Genomic DNA, 25,397 nt, shown 5'->3' with positions numbered 1-25,397 from the left:
AGTCTAGAAAGTCACTAAATCTCTATTACAGCAATTGTAAACTTAATAATAATTTGTCACAAAAAAAAAAACATCAGAAAAATCACCAGATCTATCAACATGCACACAGAAGGTTATTTTTCAGCTGGACTAAGCTTCCAGTCATCTCTTATCCTTCAGCTCACTGATTAAAAGGTAAGACATGAGCTAACTGTAAAGAGTCTAAACTGCTGTTTGTTACAGCATGTTTCCAAAACATCAACCTCTGTTATTACTATCAATGCATAGGCCTACTAACATTTGTGTGCATGTGGTGTTATTCTTTCTTAAAAACAATCAGTCTAGAATTAATGTGCTTCAGGACTAAAAATTCTGTCCTGAAGTTTAAATAGGATTAATTTGGGGACCATAGAAATTAAATAATGTTTTGGGAAAGCTATACATCTAAGAATGATTGATCAAGGTTTCACTTATCCCTATTTGATTTACAATTTGAAAGAATATTTTAATTATGTAATTCTCATATTGTAACTCCACCCTTCATCAATTTCTTATCTCTAAACTTTCTTCTACAATTGATAATTTCCAGAAAAGTTTATTGAAAATTTTTCTATTATAGTTAAATTTTTCAGCATTTCTTTTTTCAGTCTATTCTTGGTTAATGAAGTATTATATTTATTTTATTCACAAAATTCTAAAAAAGAATGTATTTTAAGAATTTGTCTGCATTATTCTGTTTTTTCATTAATTGTTTACGTTAATTTTTATTCTATTGACAATAATAGCGAGATAGAAGTGCACACTTTTCATTCTTAAATATTCTATTCTATTTGTTTTTTTTCTAATATTTATGAATCTAAACTTTTTTAATTTGAATATTTTCACACGTGTACCATATTTTTTAACATATCTATTACCATTATTTCTTATTAGTGTCACTGGCATGTAGAGTTTCCATAAACTACTTTACTTCAACATATCTTTTTTTTATTATATTTCAACTGTATTTCAAAAATTTTAATATAAGTAAATATTAAATATTTATCACTGAAAGTAATAAAGTAGAAACATTTTTAAGCAGTGCAATAACACAAGAGTCTCCAACCTTTTTCTGAAATGGGCCATGTGAGTTGCAAAAGACAAGTTATGTGGCTAGCTATGAAAGATGTTGTCAAAGATTTTTTTATTATAGTTAATTAGTAGTATAATAAACTTCCTGATACATCGATACTCAACCAAACGACTGCCGTAATTAATTGGACTATAAATTAGCTATTATTAATTAATAATAGAAAGTTTCTACCTGGTTAATTATAGCAATCATTTGGTTTAGTTAAGAGTAAAAGGCTTGGACCCCTTTCCACTCAAAGAGCATTACGAGAACTGTTACCTTTATGAAACATGTTTGATTTATCCATGAAGAGGGGTTATAAATTTAAATGAAACTCTGTATGAGAGAGTTTATAACCATTACATGCTCTGTCTTATCTGTATTATATTTTATTCTACATGTTGTCTAGTACAGTGTTGGTTTCTAGTTTTATTTTATTTTATACTTACCACAAGAGACATTGAGTTTAATGTAGGAAGAATGTGTAAACACACAAATTAGATTGAAACACTAACAGCCTTTACTTTCTGTCCCCTTTTAAGGGGACAGAACAAATGATGTTTTTCAATAATTATAAACAAAATTTAATTAGGTATATTATAATTAACTGTTTTCTGTAGTTTACTAATAGAAAGTACATTTTTTTTTATCAATTTAAAAATACTGCATTGATTTTTCTTTCAATTAAAATTATGTAAAATCCTTAAATAATTTTGTATACTTTCTTATAAAAATGTAATAATTGTTACTAATTCAGCCCTTTCTGATACTTTTCCAAATTTATTTCATCAAAAACATTACAGTTAAATTAGGTATCTTCTGATTCAATGGTTAATCAATTAATGATAAATTTAAATATATAATCGGCTTGCTGTATAGTAGATTCCATACAGAGACGGATTAACATTGGAATGATAAATTTCATTAACGTTTTTTTTAAATTTAAAAAAACAGAACTTAAATATAGTAATTTAACTACCTATCATTATCGACAAATTTATCAGATGGCTTTTAAATAAGTTAGAAAGTATTAAATTTACATTGCACATCTAACTTACTTCAAGATCTTCATCTATTGTTAGATGAAGATCTTGAAGTAAGTTAGATGTGTTTTTGTACATTGTTATACAAAAAAATCTTGTTGAATGTTTTTACTATCAGTTACTAGAGTGTTAAGAGTGTAAAATTCTGATCTAGCTCGATACTTAAAATTATTATTTAGCGTTTTAGTCTCTTGATATTCTGCAATTAAAGTAAAATTCTGAATTTTAAAGTCTGTTCTTGATTTTAATTATATTGAAAAAAATAGATTGTTTTTTTCTTACAGTTTTAATTTTTGGAATGTTAGCAAGTCTCATATCTACTGTCTTTTAAAAATTCCATATAAATATATGTATTTATTTATTTTATTTATGTATGTCTGTATTTTATATTTATATATATTATACAAAGATAAACAAAACAGATAAAAATTTTAAGCAATTTTTCAGCCTTATAATAGTTCTAATTTATTTTTAAAAATCTTTGCCAAAACAACAGAAATTTTTATATATTCAAATTCTTCATTATTCTAAAGGATTATCCAAAACTTGGATATATAAATATAACTTCTTTTTCATTTTATAAATTATAAACTAATTTTATAAAGTTAATTCAAAACAATCCAACAATAAAACACAGTTATGCTTTTTATTACTTCAGAAACATATGTATTTCATTTTCCGTTCAAAAATAAATGCAATTTTCAAGTCATTTAAAAACTATTTTAATAATCATTATTTAAATACTTATGAAGAAAGAATAAGTTACTATTCAAATCCTTTATCAATGACACAGTTAATTAATCATATAGCAATGTTATCATGAACAGATTAAGTGAGAAATTTATTATTAATAGAGACAAAATTAGAAAAAATATTCAGTTATTCACTTTTTAATAATGTGGTATCACTTTTTTTAATACTTAGTTACAATAAAGAACACAGCTCCATTCTTATAGCAATGCACAAAAGCAATAAAATTAAGAAGACATTTGGCTAGAATAAATGGTTCCAGCAATTATCTCTTCTGACTTTGACAATCAACAGAGAATGATTGGTTTTGCCTGTCATTAATGCTTACTGTCAATGACACTCATTGTCTTAATTGTGCCACTTGTGTGCATATTTCTTTAGAAAATGACAGCATAATACACTCGAATTAAAATTTGATCAATGGAAATAATATTTTAGAATAATATTAAATAATTTTACAAGAATAGTATTCCAAAATAACTAAAATTTGTTTACATGTTTTATAAATAAATAAGAATTTCAGAAATTCACAAACAAATATGATTTGCAATTCAGTTGCTCGTTGCTTACAGAAAATAATAATAATAATGAATAGATTGGTTCAAAATAGAAGTGAAATAATAATTATAAAACATAATAAGATGTGGATATAAATAAATATTAACTAGAAAAATAAAACATTCGATAAATAACATTAACTCATGTGATCACTAATAATATTTGCTAAAATCATTTATTTTAAATCTTAAATTAATTTAAAATAAAGATTTCTTCGTCAGAAAATCTCTTTAGGATAATGGGTTTTTTATATGAGTACTTTTCAGCATTCAATAAGAAAAAATGAAGTACTTTTCCATGTTTAAATTTTATAGAAAGTATAATATAACTGAAGTCATGGTAAATAAACAATTAGTTGTTGTACCAATCAATCAATCAATGTTTATTAGCGTAATAGGCAGTAGCCTGTTACAAGGGGGGTTAATTATACAATTTCTTAACTTTATATCAATTACATTTTTAAGTGTTCTTTAACATTGTATGTCTGACCAATTTATTATAGTTGTTATACCAAAGAATAGATATAAAATTTATTTAATCAATATACAAACAAAACCTTCCCAATTTAGAGCATTATATTACTAAAATTTAAAATTATAACTTTTAGAATTTACTAAAATATGATCAATATTTCAATTATTATCAATTATAATGTGCAGTTATAAAATAAGCCTCTGAGGAATATCACACAATCAAAAACATTAAGTTACTAAAGTTAGACTATTTCTCGAATAAACTTATTTTTGAAAATGTTATTTTAATTTAAATACTGAAATGTATTTTATTCTGCTATTAGTTTTAATCTACGTATGTGTGTATGTATATATGATCAGGTATTTGTGTTAGATATATTTAATATACAATATCTAATGCAATATACTAAATTATAACTTTGATGAAATGAAAGACATCATATAAATGTATTATACATAAACATAACATCATTCGCTTTATTTGATTTCTTTAAATTACTAATTTTAAATGCTTTTGTTTAGCATCTACACTCCTGCTAAAGTAGACACTAAAAATCAATGAAAGTACTTGAATTAAATTTGCTTTCTTTTTGAATTTCTAATTTAATATCTGAAAAATGGATTAGCAGAACATGATTAATTTATTATGTTTCCTATTTTAGTTTTCATTTTTGACAAAGAATTACATATGATAAATAGCAGGGAAAAAACTGAAGAAAAAAATTACAAAATAAATCTACACCTTATATAACTCCAGCAAATAAAATTTAATGAATCAATAACATTTTTGATCCATTTAAAGGATCTTCATCAGTTATTGAATGCTAATGAGAAAAAGATCATCAGAAATTTAAAATTTAAAACATTTGAGATAAAAAATATGGTATTCTATGCATAATAAATGGGTTAATGTTACCTATGGTAGCGAACATGGCGGCTTGTCTCTGAAACAGTGGGGACGCACATTTTAACCTAACCTATTCTAATAAATTACCTGTATTCTAATAATTTGGTTGGCAATAATTATGGTAATTTATTAGAATAGGTTAGGTTAGTTAGGTTAGAACGTGCATCCCCACTGTTTCGGAGACGAGCCGCCATGTTCGCTACCATAGGTAACATTAACCAATAAATGTTTTAAACTTTAAATTCCTGTATGTTCTTTTTCTTGTTTGTGTTATAATAACTGATGAAAATCCATTAAAATGAACTGAAAACATTCGATTCATTAAATTTATTTAACGGAGTGATATGAGGTGTTGATTTGTTTCCGAATTACATATGCATAAATAAAACTAAAAATCTGTTTTATTTCTCTCTCTATCATTCTGTTTTATATTGTATATGTATGTTTTATGTATTTCATTAACTGTTATTCTAAATTGGAACTTGGATCTTATTACATGTTCAAAATTAAAAATATTTAACGTTTTTAATGAATAACTCCTCAAAAACACCAGACTACAAATAAAACTTCCAGTCAAAACCTAATAACCGGTGCAAACCAATTATATTTGCAAGGCAAACATTTTCGGACACTCCACTGTAACCTTCCTCAAGCCTTCGTGTCTTCTTAAATGTTTTTAATGAAATTATGCAACTTGCATATATTTATTTTGAAAATTTTTAGTATTTGTAAAGCATTACAATGGTTTTTTTTATAGTAATTACTGTAAAGAAAAGGAAATAAAGCATAAAACACAAAGAAAAACATTTGAAAATCTAAGAGAAATATAAATACATAAATATTAACAATATGGAATAATTTCAAAATTGAATGCAAACAAAAATATTTATTATACAAAATATTTTGGCGTTTTTACATTACGAAGTTGTAATGAGAAAAAATTAAATAAAAACAGTTCTAGAAAATATGAATAATGTAAAATGTTTGAAATCGTCTGGGAGTTTAAATTAATAATAACTATTACTTCACACTAGTGTATGAAATATTTAATTTAAATAATAAATTAAGTATAATTAATAAAAATTTTGGAATTAACAATTTATAGAAAATATTCTGTAAAAGTTTGGCTAATTAAATTAATTATTAACAGCATTACAACTAGAGAAGTTATGATCTGTAGACTGATTGAATAGCATAATTGATTGATTGTCTGATGTGCAAGAATAGTTGGGTATAAATCTTGTTCTGTTCTGCAAATTCTGTTTTCCAGATCTTTCAAATTTAATTATTAAAATAAATAAATATTTAAATAATCAACAAATGATGACAGTCTTACCTGAAGTGATAAATTTATTTGATTATCAATATATTTAACTAGTCAAAATTTCAATCAAAGTTATTCGTAACTTAATAACTTAGCAGTCATAATCAATTATATTCATATAAAACTCCTCTAAAAACACCGGACTATAAGCATATCTTCCATTCCAAACCTAATAACTGGTGCAAACAATTATATTTCTGGCTAACGTTTTCGGTCCCTCCACTGAGACCTTCCTGAAGCCTACATTACTTCCTACACGATCTTTTTCCAAAACGATTTTCGAACAATTGAACCTTTAAAATTTTCTGTTATGCACGTGCTTCCCGATTAAATCGAAAAAAAAAAAAAAATCGAACAATTCTGATTCAAAGCGTTGAAAAACTTCCGTAAATCTTCCAAATCCTAACACTTTAATCGTATAACCAATCGTATGCAAATTAAGACCGCTCCATCCTTCCTCTAAAAGTATCTTGCCATCCCTTTTTTTACGATGCCATATACATTCTTTTTCTAACATTTTATCACTTCCACCAAACTGCCCCTCTCTTACTTCGTTAAACTTCCCGTTCATTTATTCCGTGTCGTCTTTTTGCAACAGGGCCTGCCAAGCCATCGATAACCTTATTTCATCTTTTGCGTTTATTGGCAGTGACGACTGGAACGCTTTACAAATTTCTATCTGTTCTAACCATCTAATATATTCTCCGTATGCGTGGTGGTGGCCAGCAATTTTGCAGCTTTAAAGTCCGGAATGATTTTCGGATCCGATGCATAAACCGTCAAGGAGGTGGTATTTATCCCATTCTCAACGTCCTTCTGGTGTTCCCTTATTTGAACTTCCATAGCCCTTTTTGTGAATCCGATGTATACCAATTCTCTATTACATCGATTATCGGCTAATGGAATAGCGTATACCCCCGAAAGTTTGTCCTTATCCGGTCTATCCTTGTCATTCCTTAGTATTTGCATCATAGAGGGGCATCTCCTGTATGCTATGCCTACCCCTTACCTTTTCGCAATCCTTCTATATAACTGTTCCAAGCACGGGTTGTACGAAATCGGTACGATATTCTTTTCCTTATTCCTATTCTCAGGTGGATTCCGATTGCTGGCATTTACGTAATCTTTATCTAGTTGTGGTACCAACCTGCCGTAGCCGTGGCTTTTTGCCACTTCACTCAGATATCGAATATCTGAAGAAATCGGAAAGAAATCGAATATCTGAGTGAAGTGGCAAAAAGCCACGGCTACGGCAGGTTGGTACCACAACTAGATAAAGATTACGTAAATGCCAGCAATCGGAATCCACCTGAGAATAGGAATAAGGAAAAGAATATCGTACCGATTTCGTACAACCCGTGCTTGGAACAGTTATATAGAAGGATTGCGAAAAGGCAAGGGGTAGGCATAGCATACAGGAGATGCCCCTCTATGATGCAAATACAGTAGAGCGTCGATAAGTGGAACGTCGGTAAGTGGAATGGCCGGAAAGTGGAACAATTTTCAGTCGGACTGTGTCGTGCTGAATCGAATGTTTTTGATACTAAATTTACTTCTAAAGTATAATTTTCATGTTTTTTATATTCTTTAATATATTCATTTTGTTTGTACAAAATGCAGAAATAATTTTTAACGATACGATAGCCTCGATGATTATTATAAAAATTTTCGTTAGGCTTAAAATCGACGAAAATTCAACGCGAAGCGACACGCAACGGCGAAAAATTCAACAGGAAGCGATACACAACGGAGAAAAATTTGAACATCGGACAGGTTAATGTATTTTTTCGTACAAAGTCGGAAACTGAAACAAATCATTAACTGGAAGGACCCAGTCCCCAATTGGTTCCACTTATCGACGCTCTACTGTACTAAGGAATGACAAGGATAGACCAGATAAGGACAAACTTCCGGGGGTATACGCTATTCCATTAGCCGATAATCGATGTAATAGAGAATTGGTATACATCAGATTCACAAAAAGGGCTATGGAAGTTCAAATAAGGGAACACCAGAAGGACGTTGAGAATGGGAGAAATACCACCTCCTTGACGGTTTATGCATCGGATCCGAAAATCATTCCGGACTTTAAAGCTGCAAAATTACTGGCCACCACCACGCATACGGAGCATATTAGATGGTTAGAACAGATAGAAATTTGTAAAGCGTTCCAGTCGTCACTGCCAATAAATGCAAAAGATGAAATAAGGTTATCGATGGCTTGGCAGGCCCTGTTGCAAAAAGACGACACGGAATAAATGAACGGGAAGTTTAACGAAGTAAGAGAGGGGCAGTTTGGTGGAAGTGATAAAATGTTAGAAAAAGAATGTATATGGCATCGTAAAAAAAGGGATGGCAAGATACTTTTAGAGGAAGGATGGAGCGGTCTTAATTTGCATACGATTGGTTATACGATTAAAGTGTTAGGATTTGGAAGATTTACGGAAGTTTTTCAACGCTTTGAATCAGAATTGTTCGATTTTTTTTTTTTTCGATTTAATCGGGAAGCACGTGCATAACAGAAAATTTTAAAGGTTCAATTGTTCGAAAATCGTTTTGGAAAAAGATCGTGTAGGAAGTAATATAGGCTTGAGGAAGGTCTCAGTGGAGGAACCGAAAACGTTAGCCAGAAATATAATTGTTTGCACCGGTTATTAGGTTTGGAATGGAAGATATACAATTATATTCAGTTTATCACAACTGAATGATGTCATACTCAAGGCATAAAGACTGTAAAAGTTATAAAATTATTCTACTTGAACCATATTACAATTTGAATTTTCCTTTAGTCCAAAGCCAAATAGCTTTATCAAAAATATTATGAAAAATTATTTAAATTTATACAGGGTGTTTCAAAAAGAATCATCCAATTTAAAATGTTTATATTATAAAAAGTAATAAATATATACACTTAAGATTAATTTTATATTATGGGGCTAATCTTCAAGTTTTTTTTTTACATACTAAATCATAGTTGCTCTATATGCCCCCCTCTGGATGGCATATCTTCCAAACAGTAATGAAATTCATCCCAAACTTTTGTGAGCATGATAGGATCCACTGCTGCCACTACTGCTCTTATGTGGTTTCACAGTTTGACCACTGTAGCTGGAAGAGGAGGTACATAAATGGAATGTTTTATAAACCCCACAAGAAAAAAAATCACAAACACAATCACATCTTTGTCTGACTCACAGAGATGACCAGTGGATTGCCGTTTACATGGACAACTCATGTCTTGGAATTGTTCATACTGTCGACTAATGCTCTGGGCAGTAGGTGGTTCAATGCCATATTGTCAACAAAAATCACGTAGAACAGTTGTTACAGACCCACACTTTGCAAAACATAGAATACAAAACGATTTCTGTTGTCCAGTAACCATCTTGAAAATACAGAAGTAACAGGTAAACGAAGCATGCAGTTCTGCCAATTGGCAACTGCATAAAACTTGAAAATTTCCTCTTTCTAGCAGTACATCATTCAATCAAAATGGATTAAAAACTGAATAGTTATGATTTTTTTAAATCAGATGATTCTTTTTGAAACACCCTATATTTTTACTTGTATTCGTGGAAGTGTAGGAAATGTGGCTATAGTAATAAATGAAAAAAACAAAACTTCTTGCTTCTGAAAATCAAAAATATTTATTATGAAATGTTTTCAGTTTCACTTCAAACCATATTCTTCATGCATGCAGATCATATATAGAAAAAACTTAATAAAATAAAACACTTAATAATAATAACATTGGATATTTGGAGCAAGAAATGCATTTCTGAATACAAAACTACGTATAAACTAAGCACAGTTCATTTACTGCCTGAACACAAACAAATAAATAAGTCAAAGTGCTAACAAGTTAATAATATTGCTTCAGAGACCATCTACAATGATCATTTGCTGCTACTGCACAGTGATGTTGCTGCTGGCATAAAAAAGAATTTAAAAAGTTGTGTGCACTCATGCTAGCAACCCTGTATCTTAAAAACAAAATCAAGGATCCCCAATTTTTATTATATTTTTAATTTCTTCATCTCATCAGAGTTTAATCAAAATTGTCCAAATTTTGAGAATAAACTCAGTTCAAACTCAATAAACCATATAGAAGAGGCTTTGCTAACGTTCCACTTCAAAAATATGTAGCATATAATATAGTGTAATAAAAAAATCAAGAGAATTATATGCAAAAATAAATAACCAAAAATATAAAGTACATGAGAGTGATAAATAGTACTTAAGTAAAATTTATAAATTAACTTGTATACAAGAAAGAGAAATTAATCATAAGAAGTAAAACTCACTGTGTGCGGCATTGCCAAATGTTTTTCTTCACGAGCGCTTTCAACGAATGTATTTCCATCATCTTCAGGCGAATAAGAGATTTTTATATCGAACATGAACATTCGAATAGAAAATAACACATATAAATTTAAATAGAATGATTTTACTATACCATATTGAGAAATTAATCAATCTAATAATCAAACCCAAGTGCAATCTATGATGCAAGTGTCATGCATATTAATGAGTTCAAGATGTTTGCTTAAGATGGATCGCTAACCTACAACCTGAGGACCAAATATGGCCCCCATAGCATATTTATCTGGCATGCATAACAGTTTTACGATCAACATTTGAACAGTTCAAAGCATTTAAATTTTTAAAAATTCAACTAGAATCAATATATGTTGCTGCAAATGATTTTTATAAAGCCTATTTAAAGAGGAAGTTTGTTAAATCTTTACAAATCTCTACCAGAAAAGGATTTTAAGAAGAATGCTTGGTGGAATAGTTTCTATTTTTGCTTCTATGTCATTTAGCAAACAAACACTTTCAAAAATAATATATATGAAATCAAAATATCAAATATCAGTGTTCAAAGAATATCTATAGAAGATTTTTAAAGTTGGTTGCCACAAAATTTGTCTCCAATTTTCATGACAGTCTTTCAAAAAAGCAGTCGCAAATTTCACATTGATTTATGTCCATTGTCATTCAGAAATAAAAGAAAGCCTTAATCTTTAACTGTACTGAATCTTTCAAACTTGGCTCCCCTGACTTGTTAACAGTTCACAAGGCCCTTCTCAAAAAATGGTTGGAGACCACTGGCTTAAGATTTATATGTATATCTGTTATAAAAGTAAGAGATAAATAATTGTGCAATTCCATAACTAAAACTGGTTTATCACAAAGAAAAATAATATTGGTGTCCAGTGCAATATTTGAAAATAATCATTAAACATTACAGATAAAAGTATTCTTTAATTCTCTTGTTTAAAGATTCTAAAACTGAAACCAAAATAAAAATGTTCTTCTGATTTTTGATTAGTTTTGTAAGTATTTTTTGATATTAATACTTTTTTTTGATATATATATACAGTAGAGTCTCTATAGTCTGTCACTAGCAAGTCCGACAGGTCCAGTAATCCAACACTCCACATGGCAACCCACATGAGATTTTGTAGTTCTTTATTATAGTTATTATAGTGTTATAGTTTATTATAGTTCTTTATTATAGTTTATTATAGTTTTAAAGTTAAATTTTGTAGTTTATATATATTCTTTTTCATAGTTTCTACAGTATTTTATACTGTGTGATTAGTTTTGCTAAATTTTTGTATTAATAAACAAAGCGATTTGTTCTTGTATATGTTACCGGCAAAACCCTATTTTACGCCAAACTAGTTTGGCATAAGCGTGTCAGGCCAAAATAGTTTAGAATTATTATTCAAGTATATTAATGGTTAAATATATTAATGCTTAATTTAAGTTCATCATAAAACACAAAAAAGTTTATTTTTAATTTTAGTTTGATTTTAAAAGTTATTTTTATTATTTCGTTTGAATTTTTGAAAATATTTTCGAAAGTTAATTACCTTTAAAAGTGCATGGCTTAATTTAAAAAAAAAATACAAACTGGTAAGTACTGATTAGCTTATTTTTATTTTATAGTTTTGTATTTTGTACAAGTGTTGTGTCACTTCTAATCAATACCGATTTTGGTTAATGTTACCCTAGGTATCAAAGAAGGCGGCTCATCTCCGATTCCAGCAATCAGAAGACAGGGAACAGTGAGGACATGCGTTCTAACCTAACCTAACCTATTCTAATAATTTGGTTGCTAATAATTATGGTAATTTATTAGAATAGGTTAGGTTAGGTTAGAACGCACGTCCCCACTGTTCCCTGTCTTCTGATTGCTGGAATCGGAGACGAGCCGCCATCTTTGATACCTAGGGTAACATTAACTCCGTTTTTTTTATAATCAAGTAAACTATGTTTGAATAAATATTGTTCATCTAATTGATTGTCTTTTAATTTTATTTTAACCATTAATATACTTGAATAATGATTCTAAATTAGTTTGACCTGACACGCTTACTCCAAACTAGTTTGGCCTAGGCAAAACTAGTTTGGCGTAAAATCGGGTTTTGCCAGTAACATATATATTGTAGTTCTATTTATTTTATTCAAAATTCAGTAATCTAACACCTGCCAGTCTATGCTGAATTACAGAAACTCTACTGTATTTGATAAAATTAAAGTATATGAAAATAGATAAGCAAATAAATTTAAATAAACTAAATATAATTATGTATAAGAATTCTCATACATCAAACAAATAGGAAACTATCATAATAGCTATAACAGAATATGATTTAATAAGGGTTTTGCTATATCTATTTTGATAAAAATGCAAACAGCCAAATGAAAGAACTAAAACTTTCTTGAAATCAGAAAAAATATACTATTGATGCAGTAGAAGATTTAATTTTTATTAAAAATGAAGAATAAATTAATTAATTTAACATTATAATTCAAAGTGAAAATTTAGGTACCGTCTTTTCTGGCGTATAAGACGACCCTTGACTTTTACAGTTAAAATACAGAATTTGGGATATACTCGCCCTATAAGACGACACCCAGCGTATAAGACGACCCCCAACTTTTGAGAAGATTTTCCTGGGTTAAAAAATAGTCTTATACGCCAGAAAATATGGTACTTATGAATTAAATCATACAAAATTTTTTCCTGAATTCTCATTGGCCAAAAAATTTTAAAAAATTGCTTTTAAAATGTGATTATTGTTATTTTTAATCTCTTATTCTTAACAGTTTTATATTTGACTATCTAAAAGCTTATTTTATAATTTATCATGCATTAAAATTTCTACTTTTTAAAAAATATTTTTCATTTTATTTCTTAAGTTTAAATAATTGAATGTAACATTTTTAAAAATTTTATTTATCTTTAGTTTGAAACATTCTTCAGAATCATTATTCAGCTAATTATTTTTTAAAATAAACTATATAAAAATTATAAATTTATTACATAAATACATTTTTTTATTTAACTTCCAATCTTTTTATAATCAAACCCAAAATTAGTAACTTATTTTCAAAAAGTAACTCCAAATTAACATTAAATAAATTATATAATTTTACATATAATTAATAAAATTTTAAAGAATTAAAAGCCATTGGCTTTTTTTTTTTTTTTTTTGTTCCAATGACATATCATACAAGCAGCAGTTGTTAATGTAGGTTTTATTAAAGGAAATACATTTCGGGTCTTAATGACCTCTCTTCAGTCCTTTTGTAAAGTATAAAGGCTGAAGAGGGGTCATTAAGACCCGAAATGTATTTCCTCTAATAAAACCTATATCAACAACTGCTCCTTGTATGATATGTTACTGAAAAAAAAGCCAATAGCTTTTAATTCTTTAAAATCCACAACAAAACCAGTAACAAAACGTTTAATTAACAAAATTGTTTAATTGGAATTTCTAGAAAATAACTAAATATTCACTTTAAAATTATCAAATTTTGCAATTCATCTTCAAAGATAGAAGTATAAAACAATTCATTAAAGTTTAAATCATTTCAGAAAAAAATGCTTCATTGAAGACATTATTTTCAAATTTTATTCTTTTATTCTTTAAAATATATTTAAGATGAAATTTTTGTTTTACTGAAATTTAATATTTCTGCCCTTGAAGATGAGAAATGTAAATCTTGAAAGTTCAAGAACCGAAGAGTGGATATTTATTAATTATTTTAGAAGCTTTAAGAAAGTAAAGTTTCGTTCAAATTAAACTTAGAATTATTTAAATGTCATATTTTATACAATTCAATAAATTCTCAATAAATCCTCTTACCAACAGAGCAGAGCAAAAATAGCTAAAGTCCATTTCAAAGGTGTGAGTTTCTTCTTTTTATTAAGACTTCCATCACAACAGCGACATAAAAAAAATATAAGAAACGCTAGGAGAGTCAAGATCAACCAAAATCCGGGTATGGCAATTAATATGCCTAATGCCTGAAAAATATGAATAAAATAAAATAAATAAACTGGTATGTAAACTTTATGATATACAAACTGTTACATAGCTGAATTAATTAATACACCCTTAACATTGAGTGAAGTTTAAATAATTCTAACGTTTTTGACCCAGTTAATGAATCATCTTCGGCTATGGACAATTTGACAGTTTCCACTTTCAATTGTTCACAGCTGAACACGACCCATTAATTGGGCTCACACCTGTCACCTACTGTTAAATGTGAATTGAATGATTCAGGTGAGTAAACATAATGGCTACTTCATCCTCATTAATGATACATATACTTTGAAATAAAAAAAAAGCTTAATATTAAAAAGTTTTCATTCTTAACGAGTTTGAAATTACATTACGATAAATGTTATCTTGTAAATACTTTATTAACTTTTCAATAATAAAATATAATATAATTTAAGTCAGCAGAAATCATATATTTAAAATATTCTTTTTAAAATAATGAAAAGTTGAAAAATTCAATAGCAAAAATGATATTTTTTTTCAATTCCTCATTATTGTAAAATCTAAAATAAACACTAATATTAATGATTTATTATTATTAAAATACTTATGTTAAATAAGATATTCTAGGTAATATTTGCAATCATTAATGCAATTTAATATAATTGCACTCAATTGTAATATATAATGTAAAAACACACTGTAATTATTTTTGCTGAGGATCAATAAAATTAATTTATTTGAGTAACATCTGATTGCTTGGGCTGATTATGAGATATTTTATGTACTGTATATCCATAATGCCTCATTTTTCATCCAGCTTTCTGAATATTCACCAAGCAAATGCTGACTTACTTTCCATTATCTTTAATGTAATCATTTTTTATTCATACACTTAAATAGAACTTATTCTAGGCATCATCGCTCCATAATTTTCAGGTCATTATATTTTCCACTTTATGAATTTTAAAATATTTTTAGAATGCATAAAATGTATTTATAATAAAAATTTTATATTTACTGCAACAATTACTTTATTTTGAGCGTTCTTTTTAGCTGAAATTAGATATTTAATGTTATTTTCTGTTCCATTATGAACGATAAAAGTATTCAAGTTTTATATGAAACAAAGATTAAAATTAAATGAAAAATACAATTGTTTAGAATTAATTCAAACTGCTTTTCTCAGATCAAAAATGTTACAGGAATCTCAAGTAATTTTATACTATTATTAGACATCAAGATAGGGCCATCATTTCTCTTGTAAATTTCTGAAAACGCAATTATTTAACCCAGTGATTCCCAAATTTTTTCAAGCCACCACTCCTTGGTTCCATAAATTTATACTCAATGTCCCCAATTCATTTTCCCTTGTGTGAGAAAGACTTGGAAATATTCTTAGAAAAACTTTTCTTTGAACCTCACACTTATCCTACATTGTTCTCCACATCTGGAAACCATTAAACACAATATTTTTTCTTACCCGTTTTATTGATGGAAAGAAAATGGTTGTCAGTGACCCCAATCCATGTTTATAGTTACCATTCAGTACCCTGCCTCCAGTGCCCCTCTGCTGCCCACTTTCTTCTTTTTGGCCCCCTAGATTTACTCATCACCTACAGGGAATGGTACACCCATTTTGAGAGCCACTGATTAAACCAAAAGTACTTATCTTTCCTAAAACATTTCCACTCCAAGAAAACAGTTTAAATAAAATAATAATATTTGAACTTGGTACCATATTCAAAAAGATGAGGAAAAAACACTTAATTCTGAAATTAAATTATATTCAACTACTTCATGTATCCTTGGCACCATATTATTACCAATATTAAAAAGCTTACTTCAGGAAGCCAAATTTTTAATTGAATATAAAATAAATCTAAATGTCATTGTTCTTTAATAAGAACGATGACATTTAGATTTATTTTATATAAATTGTAAGCTGAGGTTGTCCTAGTTCAGAATGAAAACAATTACTATTATGCAATTAAAGATTTAGCTTTCTAAAGTAAGCATTTTAGTATTGGTAAATTTTCTTCAGAAATGTTTTCATACTTTTACATAAATTTATATTTATTATTTAATATTAATACTTAGACATATTGGCATGCCTAACAAGTATGTTGCATGTTTAAAGACTGTTTTTAAAAAGATGACTTATGCCAGCAGCATAGTTTATTCCAAATAATGAAATATTAAAATTAATATAATCATAATGTTTATATAAACTTCTGAAATATATTTTCATTTCAAAGTTCTATGACAAAATTAAAATATACAGTGAAATCATTAAATCACTCCTTGGTGTGGGGAAACGGGAGGAGTTTCCAGGAACAACATAATGAAGTCACAAGCTATATGGACATGGCCCACTGTGGAGCAACTTTATAATCACAAGATAATCACACTATTCCAGAAATTCTTGTAAAAAAGAACACCATTTGTTGGTATCAAAACTGAAGCAATATTCTTAAAAAAATATTCAACTTCAAACCAGTTTTTATCACATTTTTTTCTTGTCTCTGCTACTTTACATTGAAACTGCTAAGCCATAAGCTTGGAAATGGATTTATTTCACAGGATCAGTAAGCTTTACAACTTACTGATTTTGAATTCTGTGGGATTTACCTTCGAAGCTTCTGAATATAAATCCTAAGCTTGAAAAGATAAATATAACAAGATGCAGAATCTGTACAAGTGGCAGAGATAGGAAAACTACAATAAAATGTTTTAAATATTCAATACCACTTAATAAACATAGAATATAATATTTTAATTTGTGAGAAAAGTGTAGAATTACATAAGCAATTGGCCAGTCTTTATAATTTACTGAATATTTTAACAGGAATTACATGCAAAATTCTTCTAAAATCTCAAATTAAGAACTACTTATGAATAAATCTATAATAATGGCAACATAATCTATATGTATTTAAATATTTTTATTAAATTTATTTATTGAATAATGATTTACAGGACTGCCAGAGACATACTTGAGAAAATTGACATTTATTTAAAAGTTTACCAAAATAAAATTTATAAAGATTGTGATAATTTATTATTTTTCTAGGAGTCCTCTTCCAAGTGCTTCAGTCTAGAAGTGGGCCCACAGAAATTATCTGGCCAGAGGAAAAATTATCCTCACTTAAAGTATCCCTTCAGGCTCAGATCAAAGATTTGTATCCACTATCTCTCTTATCAGAACTGGTGATTAGACCCGCACAAATACCACTTACCTTATGCTTTTATGCGATATAGCAATCTATTTACAGTTAGGTGCAGTAATGAATCCAGAATTACCCAAGGGAGGGCCAACTCAAAAATTAAATATATTTGAATAATTAATAAGGACCTCTTAACACGTGCATGACAACTGTGTTGCAGATGGTCCCATAAACCATATATGCCATCATATATGTTTTTTTAAATATTTTGAAGTTCAAACAAATAAATTTTAATTTTTTTGGTGTCAATGATGAGGGTTTACGTTCCTGTATCCCTTATGGCAGTGGTGTAGAGAGGGGGGTGCAAAGGAGTCTATCATGCACCGAGAACCACTCACAGAGGGGCGCCAAAATGGTCTCCAAGACCAACTATATGTGTTTCTGGAGGGGGAGGGGGGCGCCAGTTATGTTCACTACACCGCTGCCTTATGGATCACCTCCAGCTTAGGCATTTATAATGCCTAACAATGGCATTTTGTTCTAAAATCGTAAATATAAACGAAAATTATCTGTATACATTAAGATTTATTTAAACTGAAGTAACTGAAGTGTATATTTTAATTTATAATTGTATGTATTAATTCCATATGGTTTCTGATGGTAGACTAATTTCGAAGAATATTCACGTTGTTCACACAAGTTTCTCTCCACATACAGATGTACAGTACAAATTCACATATCATTATTAAATCGTTATTAAAGTAGAAGTTTGGACAATTGCAAAAGACCCTATCGATTTCCATCTTTAGCAGAGTCATTTTTACCACGTCTTCCTTTTAATGACTTCATTCTTTTAATAAATTTTCAATTTAAAATCATTTTCTTCGTAAATTTGTTATTTTATATTGTATTTTTGCTATTAAATTACGATTATATCTGCTTCTGTCGTTACTCATTATTACCGTTTTATAATCGAAAAACACAAATTGCCATTCTCATCATCGTTACGTGATAACGTCATTCGTTCTATATAATTTATGTTTAGATTCCCACTTTAGAAAACACGTTAAGAATTAGATACATTTATGTTTCAATTAAATACAAATTTAAGCAAGAAAAAAAAATCGTTTTCACTTCTTTTACTCGGAGGCAAATAACTTTTAGCAAATACGATACCTTTCGCGCTATTTGCCAAGGGAAGAACATGAAACTTTTCGTTTCATTTCGTCCTTCTTACATTGGCAAATGGCCCGTTCTGTCGTCAAATTAGTACATAAAATCGAAATAATTCTGGCTAATATTTTTGAAAATGTGAACATCGTTTCAGGTATGTCTGTATGTAGAAAGGGCGAACCCCCATTCTTCCATACTGGTAACGACGTAATGTGAATGGCATCCATTATTTATTTAACTCGAATATTGATTTTCTTGACTAATACGTAATTTAGACTAATATTACGCCACTGGATAAAGTTATATTTTAATTTATAACTTTATCCAGTGGCGTAACTAAGTTTTGCTCTTGGACTCTTGGAGGATGATCTTTTTAGATCATCCTCCAAGAATGTAATCAGAATGAAAAAAAATTAAAAATTAAATACCGTTTATTTATAAATAACAAAGTCATTACAATTCTAATTTTAGATTTATCGTTTAAGACGAATTTTTTTTTAATTTAAGTTTTATTCCTTAAGTCTCTGGAGATCCAAAAAACCCATATTATGCCATAGATTTTTATCAATATTTCGAAATGAATTTGTGATAAAATGAAAAGTTTAGCAACGAATCCTGCATACGTACAATTTTTATATTTATTTTATTCATATTTAATATTTTATCACGATTCAAAAATGACAAAAACGATTTTAGATTAATGCGAACTTCCATTGGAAGCGTGCGATGGGAATGGAGTGAATAAAACTACTGATGGTAGTTGGTTTCGTGTTCGTGCACGACCAACGGGCTGGCACGTGGATTTTTACCAGTCTAACACCTTAAATAGGAACCAGTTTCCCATAGAAAGTTCTCCTGGGAGCCCCTTGGCAGATTGCCCAAGTGTTGAGTTGCCTTATTCAATCAATCCATTGAAAGCAATATCCGAAACTGTCGCTTAAAAGGCTGTTTACATTTCTACTAATAAGATTGTAAATATAATTACCTATCTCCGAATTTCTATTTTCTTCCATATTTTTATATTTCTTGAAGCGATATATATATATATATATATATATATATATATCAAATTCGTCTTTCTTTTATTAAATTCCATAAATCAATATCCAGTAGGGTCAGACTTAATGACGATTTTAACTCGTTATTAGCATTTACAATTTTTTTTTTTTTTTTTTAACAAAACCCATCCGTACTCTCAAAATTAAGCTTTTATATTTTTAATTATTATAAAAATTGCAAAAAGTTATTTTTAGAAAATACGATAACAGATGGTGCCACCAAATACTGCCGGGAAAGTCAAGCAACTGGTTGCTGGATTTTTTGTAGGAAGGACCCACTTATCAGAATTGCGATTCTTTTCGTATATTAATTTGAAAACTTACGTACACAACTGCAATTGCATTTTCTCAAGATCTTAATGATCCTATTAGAAATATCGTTTTGATATCTTGGCCTTAGCACATGTGGGGGTTCAACTGAGATCATTAAAAACAATTAAACAAAAGATAAACCGCTAGTAATTTAAAAATCTGTAATTCTCACACAATATCACAATTTTCTTTCCTTCGCCGCTAAGGTTATAACCTCCTGGAGGAGTTATAACACTAGCGTGGAGCCATCTGGTCCAATTAAGAACAGTTGCCCCTGCTGACACTATAGTGGCAAACTAATCTTTCGCGATTTGGGATTGAGTATTCTCAGGAAGGCAATGTGGTACCTCGAAAAAAAATCTTCCATTATCAAATTTAATAAATTTTATACAAAATTTATTTATTATTATAAATGTAAAAATAATTTAAGCCAAAATATCATAGAAATTTATAGGGATTTAACAGGAGCCAGGTGTACAGTACGTTACATCGTTTTTATTCGAAACTGAAGTCATTATACGCGATCACTTTATTAAAACGTCACCCCATTCGTCCGATCAATAACTGTGTCTAAAAAACTTGGAACGTTGCTTGTGATAAAAATTCCCACCTTAGTTTCCTCGAACCTTTATCTTCTTTCATTTATACCTTAACTGAATTCGACCGAGGTTTCACACACGACCATATTCCTTCGACTTAATTAACATTTTATTAAAACAAGTATTTACGTATAAAAACGAACTTTCCAAAAAGCATTTTTTTATGAAAAAAAAAGAAAAAGAAAAATTCAAAAAAATTGTGATCTGATCCCGAATTTCGTGATATTCCCTTGGCATTCGTGAACACGATATATCCGTGACTTTCGTGATCTTTATGCCATACCCTGTTATTTTATGGAAATTGTAAATGCTTCCCTCGCCAATTTTTTTCCTCTTTATAATTTTCTGTATTACAGTAATAATTTTCAATATATAATTTAATTAAAATATTATTATTGTTTTATACAGCAAAACCCGTGTAAACCGGAATTGTACGGTACCGAATATTTTTTCGGTGTGGCTAGAACATACAATTTTCTGTATTACAGTAATAATTTTCAATATATTATTATTGTTTTATACAGCAAAACCCGTGTAAACCGGAATTGCACGGTACCGAATATTTTTTCGGTGTGGCTAGAACATACAATTTTCTGTATTACAGTAATAATTTTCAATATATTATTATTGTTTTATACAGCAAAACCCGTGTAAACCGGAATTGCACGGTACCGAATATTTTTTCGGTGTGGCTAGAACATACAATTTTCTGTATTACAGTAATAATTTTCAATATATTATTATTGTTTTATACAGCAAAACCCGTGTAAACCGGAATTGCACGGTACCGAATATTTTTTCGGTGTGGCTAGAACATACAATTTTCTGTATTACAGTAATAATTTTCAATATATTATTATTGTTTTATACAGCAAAACCCGTGTAAACCGGAATTGCACGGTACCGAATATTTTTTCGGTGTGGCTAGAACATACAATTTTCTGTATTACAGTAATAATTTTCAATATATTATTATTGTTTTATACAGCAAAACCCGTGTAAACCGGAATTGCACGGTACCGAATATTTTTTCGGTGTGGCTAGAACATACAATTTTCTGTATTACAGTAATAATTTTCAATATATTATTATTGTTTTATACAGCAAAACCCGTGTAAACCGGAATTGCACGGTACCGAATATTTTTTCGGTGTGGCTAGAACATACAATTTTCTGTATTACAGTAATAATTTTCAATATATTATTATTGTTTTATACAGCAAAACCCGTGTAAACCGGAATTGCACGGTACCGAATATTTTTTCGGTGTGGCTAGAACATACAATTTTCTGTATTACAGTAATAATTTTCAATATATTATTATTGTTTTATACAGCAAAACCCGTGTAAACCGAAATTGCACGGTACCGAATATTTTTTCGGTGTGGCTAGAACATACAATTTTCTGTATTACAGTAATAATTTTCAATATATTATTATTGTTTTATACAGCAAAACCCGTGTAAACCGGAATTGCACGGTACCGAATATTTTTTCGGTGTGGCTAGAACATACAATTTTCTGTATTACAGTAATAATTTTCAATATATTATTATTGTTTTATACAGCAAAACCCGTGTAAACCGGAATTGCACGGTACCGAATATTTTTTCGGTGTGGCTAGAACATACAATTTTCTGTATTACAGTAATAATTTTCAATATATTATTATTGTTTTATACAGCAAAACCCGTGTAAACCGGAATTGCACGGTACCGAATATTTTTTCGGTGTGGCTAGAACATACAATTTTCTGTATTACAGTAATAATTTTCAATATATTATTATTGTTTTATACAGCAAAACCCGTGTAAACCGAAATTGCACGGTACCGAATATTTTTTCGGTGTGGCTAGAACATACAATTTTCTGTATTACAGTAATAATTTTCAATATATTATTATTGTTTTATACAGCAAAACCCGTGTAAACCGGAATTGCACGGTACCGAATATTTTTTCGGTGTGGCTAGAACATACAATTTTCTGTTTTAAACAGGTTTTTTTTTTATTTAAACAAAAAATTCCGTCCTTTCCGAAGAATTTTTTTCCGTTTTGACAGGTTCCGTTTTGGACAGTTTGCTATAAAATCCGCTATATGATGAAAGTTCTCAACACATAAATTCAAATCAGAGTGAAAATTTAAAAAAACGACTGATTAAATAATCAATGAGTAAAAAAAAAATTACTCAACTGTTTTAAAACAACCGAAGGTAAATTCCATAAATTTTCCGCATCAAGATTAATTAAACTATTTAGATCGATAATGGGGAAAAATCGATATTTCAATTTGTCTAATTTTTTTTCTAATACGTCGTGTCTAGCAGTGTATTTATTAAAACCAAACTTTATTATATTTAAGACATTATAATCCATATAACAAATATTTAGCGAGTTAAAATATGTCTGAAATTTCGAAATTTTCAAATGTAATATAACAACAGATTTATTTCTTGTAATCCTCATAGGTGTCATCAGGTTTTCTTCTTTCTGGATCTAATGACGCCCCTGAGAAAGACCCTAAAATTTAGTCTTTTACATAAAAGAGATGATACGAAAATGATATAAATGGTTTAAAAATTTTTTCTTAATTCTTTTATTGAATTGATTCGTATATTTTTAATGGTTTTTGAAGAAAAGTAGGACCACACATCTGTGATTGATCTTTACACTTATACCACATTAACTTAGAATAATCCTTTTTATAATATTGATTAATTTTCATTTCAACTTGATGTTTGACACGTGGGATCTCCGGATTTGATAAAATATTAAATTTATAACTGAAACAAAACTGATTAAATTACATTTACTTCAATTATCAATACTATCGCAAGCCATTTTAAAACTGAAAAAATAATTAATACAGTTAATTAAGTACATTTTTAAAATAATACAGGATGAGGCAAAAGTCCCTTGCACCTTTTCATTCCAAAATTACTGATGATATATTAATTTTTTTGATGCAATTACACAGGAAGAATTAAATGGAATCAGCCATTGGACCGACTGTATACGTATCAATCGTATCGACGTACAATACAGTGACGACATGATGACCATTTTGAGCTGGTCGCATTAGCAGGTTTCATTGTATTCTACAAAAGAAACTGATTGTTTGATTCTCTCAGTATATTTTTAGGAAAATAAACGCAAATTATTAGATGTCTTCTGAATGTTTCGACGTCCCGTTGAAATTAGTCCACAGGTAACACCAGTTTGAGAAAAGTCATCCAATACTGTCATTTTTTAAACTGATTCGTAAACTAATTTAAATGTAAAATCATTGGAGACCAGGAAATTATTAAAATTAAAAGCAAACATCTACTGAACGTCACTTATAAATTAATCGCAAGAAATTCGGAATTCCATCTAAACTATTCCTTATCTTGATTTATTTTGACAATTATTAGATTTAACGTTCCGTAATTGTTTCAACTCTTCGCGTAATTCAATTATCTTTTTTCTATTAATTCTTTATCTACTTCATCTAAACAAAAAAAGAAAGAAAGAAAAACGAAAGAAAAAGCTATCAATTATATGAAGAACGAAAGTAAAATTAAGATTTAAGAAAAGGCGTAAATCTGATTTAAATTATAATGATAATTTAAAAAATTCATATAATTATAATTGTAAAAATGTCGGGCTAGATGGCTGAGCGGTCATTTAGCGAAAAATCTGGATTTGAATTAAATTAAAATATTTAAAAATCAAAACTTGTCAAAGATCTAGAGGTCCTTGATTACTTATAGCTAATTTTATCCACTGCTCCAGTGGTGTTATTCATTGCTCCACCAGTGGCCCAGTGGATCAGATCAAACCACTGAATACTGGTAGTTAGTTGGTCGCGGGTTCACATTTCACCGACAGTGGCCACGTGAAGTTTACAGGTTTTATTCACGTGTTAAACAGCTAAGGGGCCAGCCCCTCGTGTTGCGTTACTTAATCCTATATATATATATATATATATATATATATATATATTTTTAAAAAATGAACACTTAGCTTTTTGAGGTCCTAATATATTAAAAAAGGCGTTAAAATATTGTATTATATTTTCGAATAGAATTTCTTAACGCGCAATGGCACGAAATATATGCAAAATATTTTAAGTCTCTCGTAAATTTGAGGTCCAGGCCAAATGATCCTACCGATCCTTTTGTGATAAAATAAGCTCATAATTTACCAATAACAGTTCAGATCGAAGCATGGTTCCTCACGGATGAAAATTGTGCCACGTCTTGAATGTCAAATGCCACTTGAAAAACACTCACAAAAATAAAATAATCCGAAAATTTAATTAAATATAATATCTTAAATCAAAATTTAACATAAAAACACTAAAAAAATTATTTAATAAGTATAATGATAAATAATACGTGGTTCTATATCTTCTTAATTATTAATTTACTGGTAAACATGCAGATTTGTCCAATTAACAAACGTATTACATTTTTACATAATAGAAAAGATATAATCAGCTCTTTATTGAAAAGAAAACAAGTGAATAAATTCTGAAGTAACAATAAAAAAAATATGTAAACAATTTTAAAAACCTGAAAAAAATAAGCATAATCGAACCTCCAATAACGGCCAGTTTTTCAAGGACTCGTTTTTGTACAAAACTGCAGACAAAATAAC

At 28.9% G+C, this 25,397-nt stretch overlaps 1 protein-coding gene across 10 annotated transcripts in view; it reads right to left on the bottom strand.

Annotated features, from left to right (window-relative positions):
• Nucleotides 1-25,397, bottom strand: part of LOC136978874 (protein tweety-like) — a 142,489-nt gene that overhangs the window by 85,910 nt on the left and 31,182 nt on the right. For all 10 annotated transcript variants that reach the window (XM_067274697.1, XM_067274702.1, XM_067274698.1 and 7 more), the window contains exon 3: nucleotides 14,308-14,468. In XM_067274697.1, coding sequence (XP_067130798.1) covers nucleotides 14,308-14,468 — 161 coding nt within the window. The remainder of the gene's footprint in view (nucleotides 1-14,307; nucleotides 14,469-25,397) is intronic.

The sequence above is a fragment of the Centruroides vittatus genome, unplaced genomic scaffold (assembly GCF_030686945.1).
Source record: "Centruroides vittatus isolate TY-2023 unplaced genomic scaffold, ASM3068694v2 contig_559, whole genome shotgun sequence".
NCBI lineage: Eukaryota > Metazoa > Arthropoda > Arachnida > Scorpiones > Buthidae > Centruroides > Centruroides vittatus.
The sequence above is the reverse complement of the archived record's forward strand: the minus strand, read 5'-3'. Positions and strand labels throughout refer to the sequence as shown.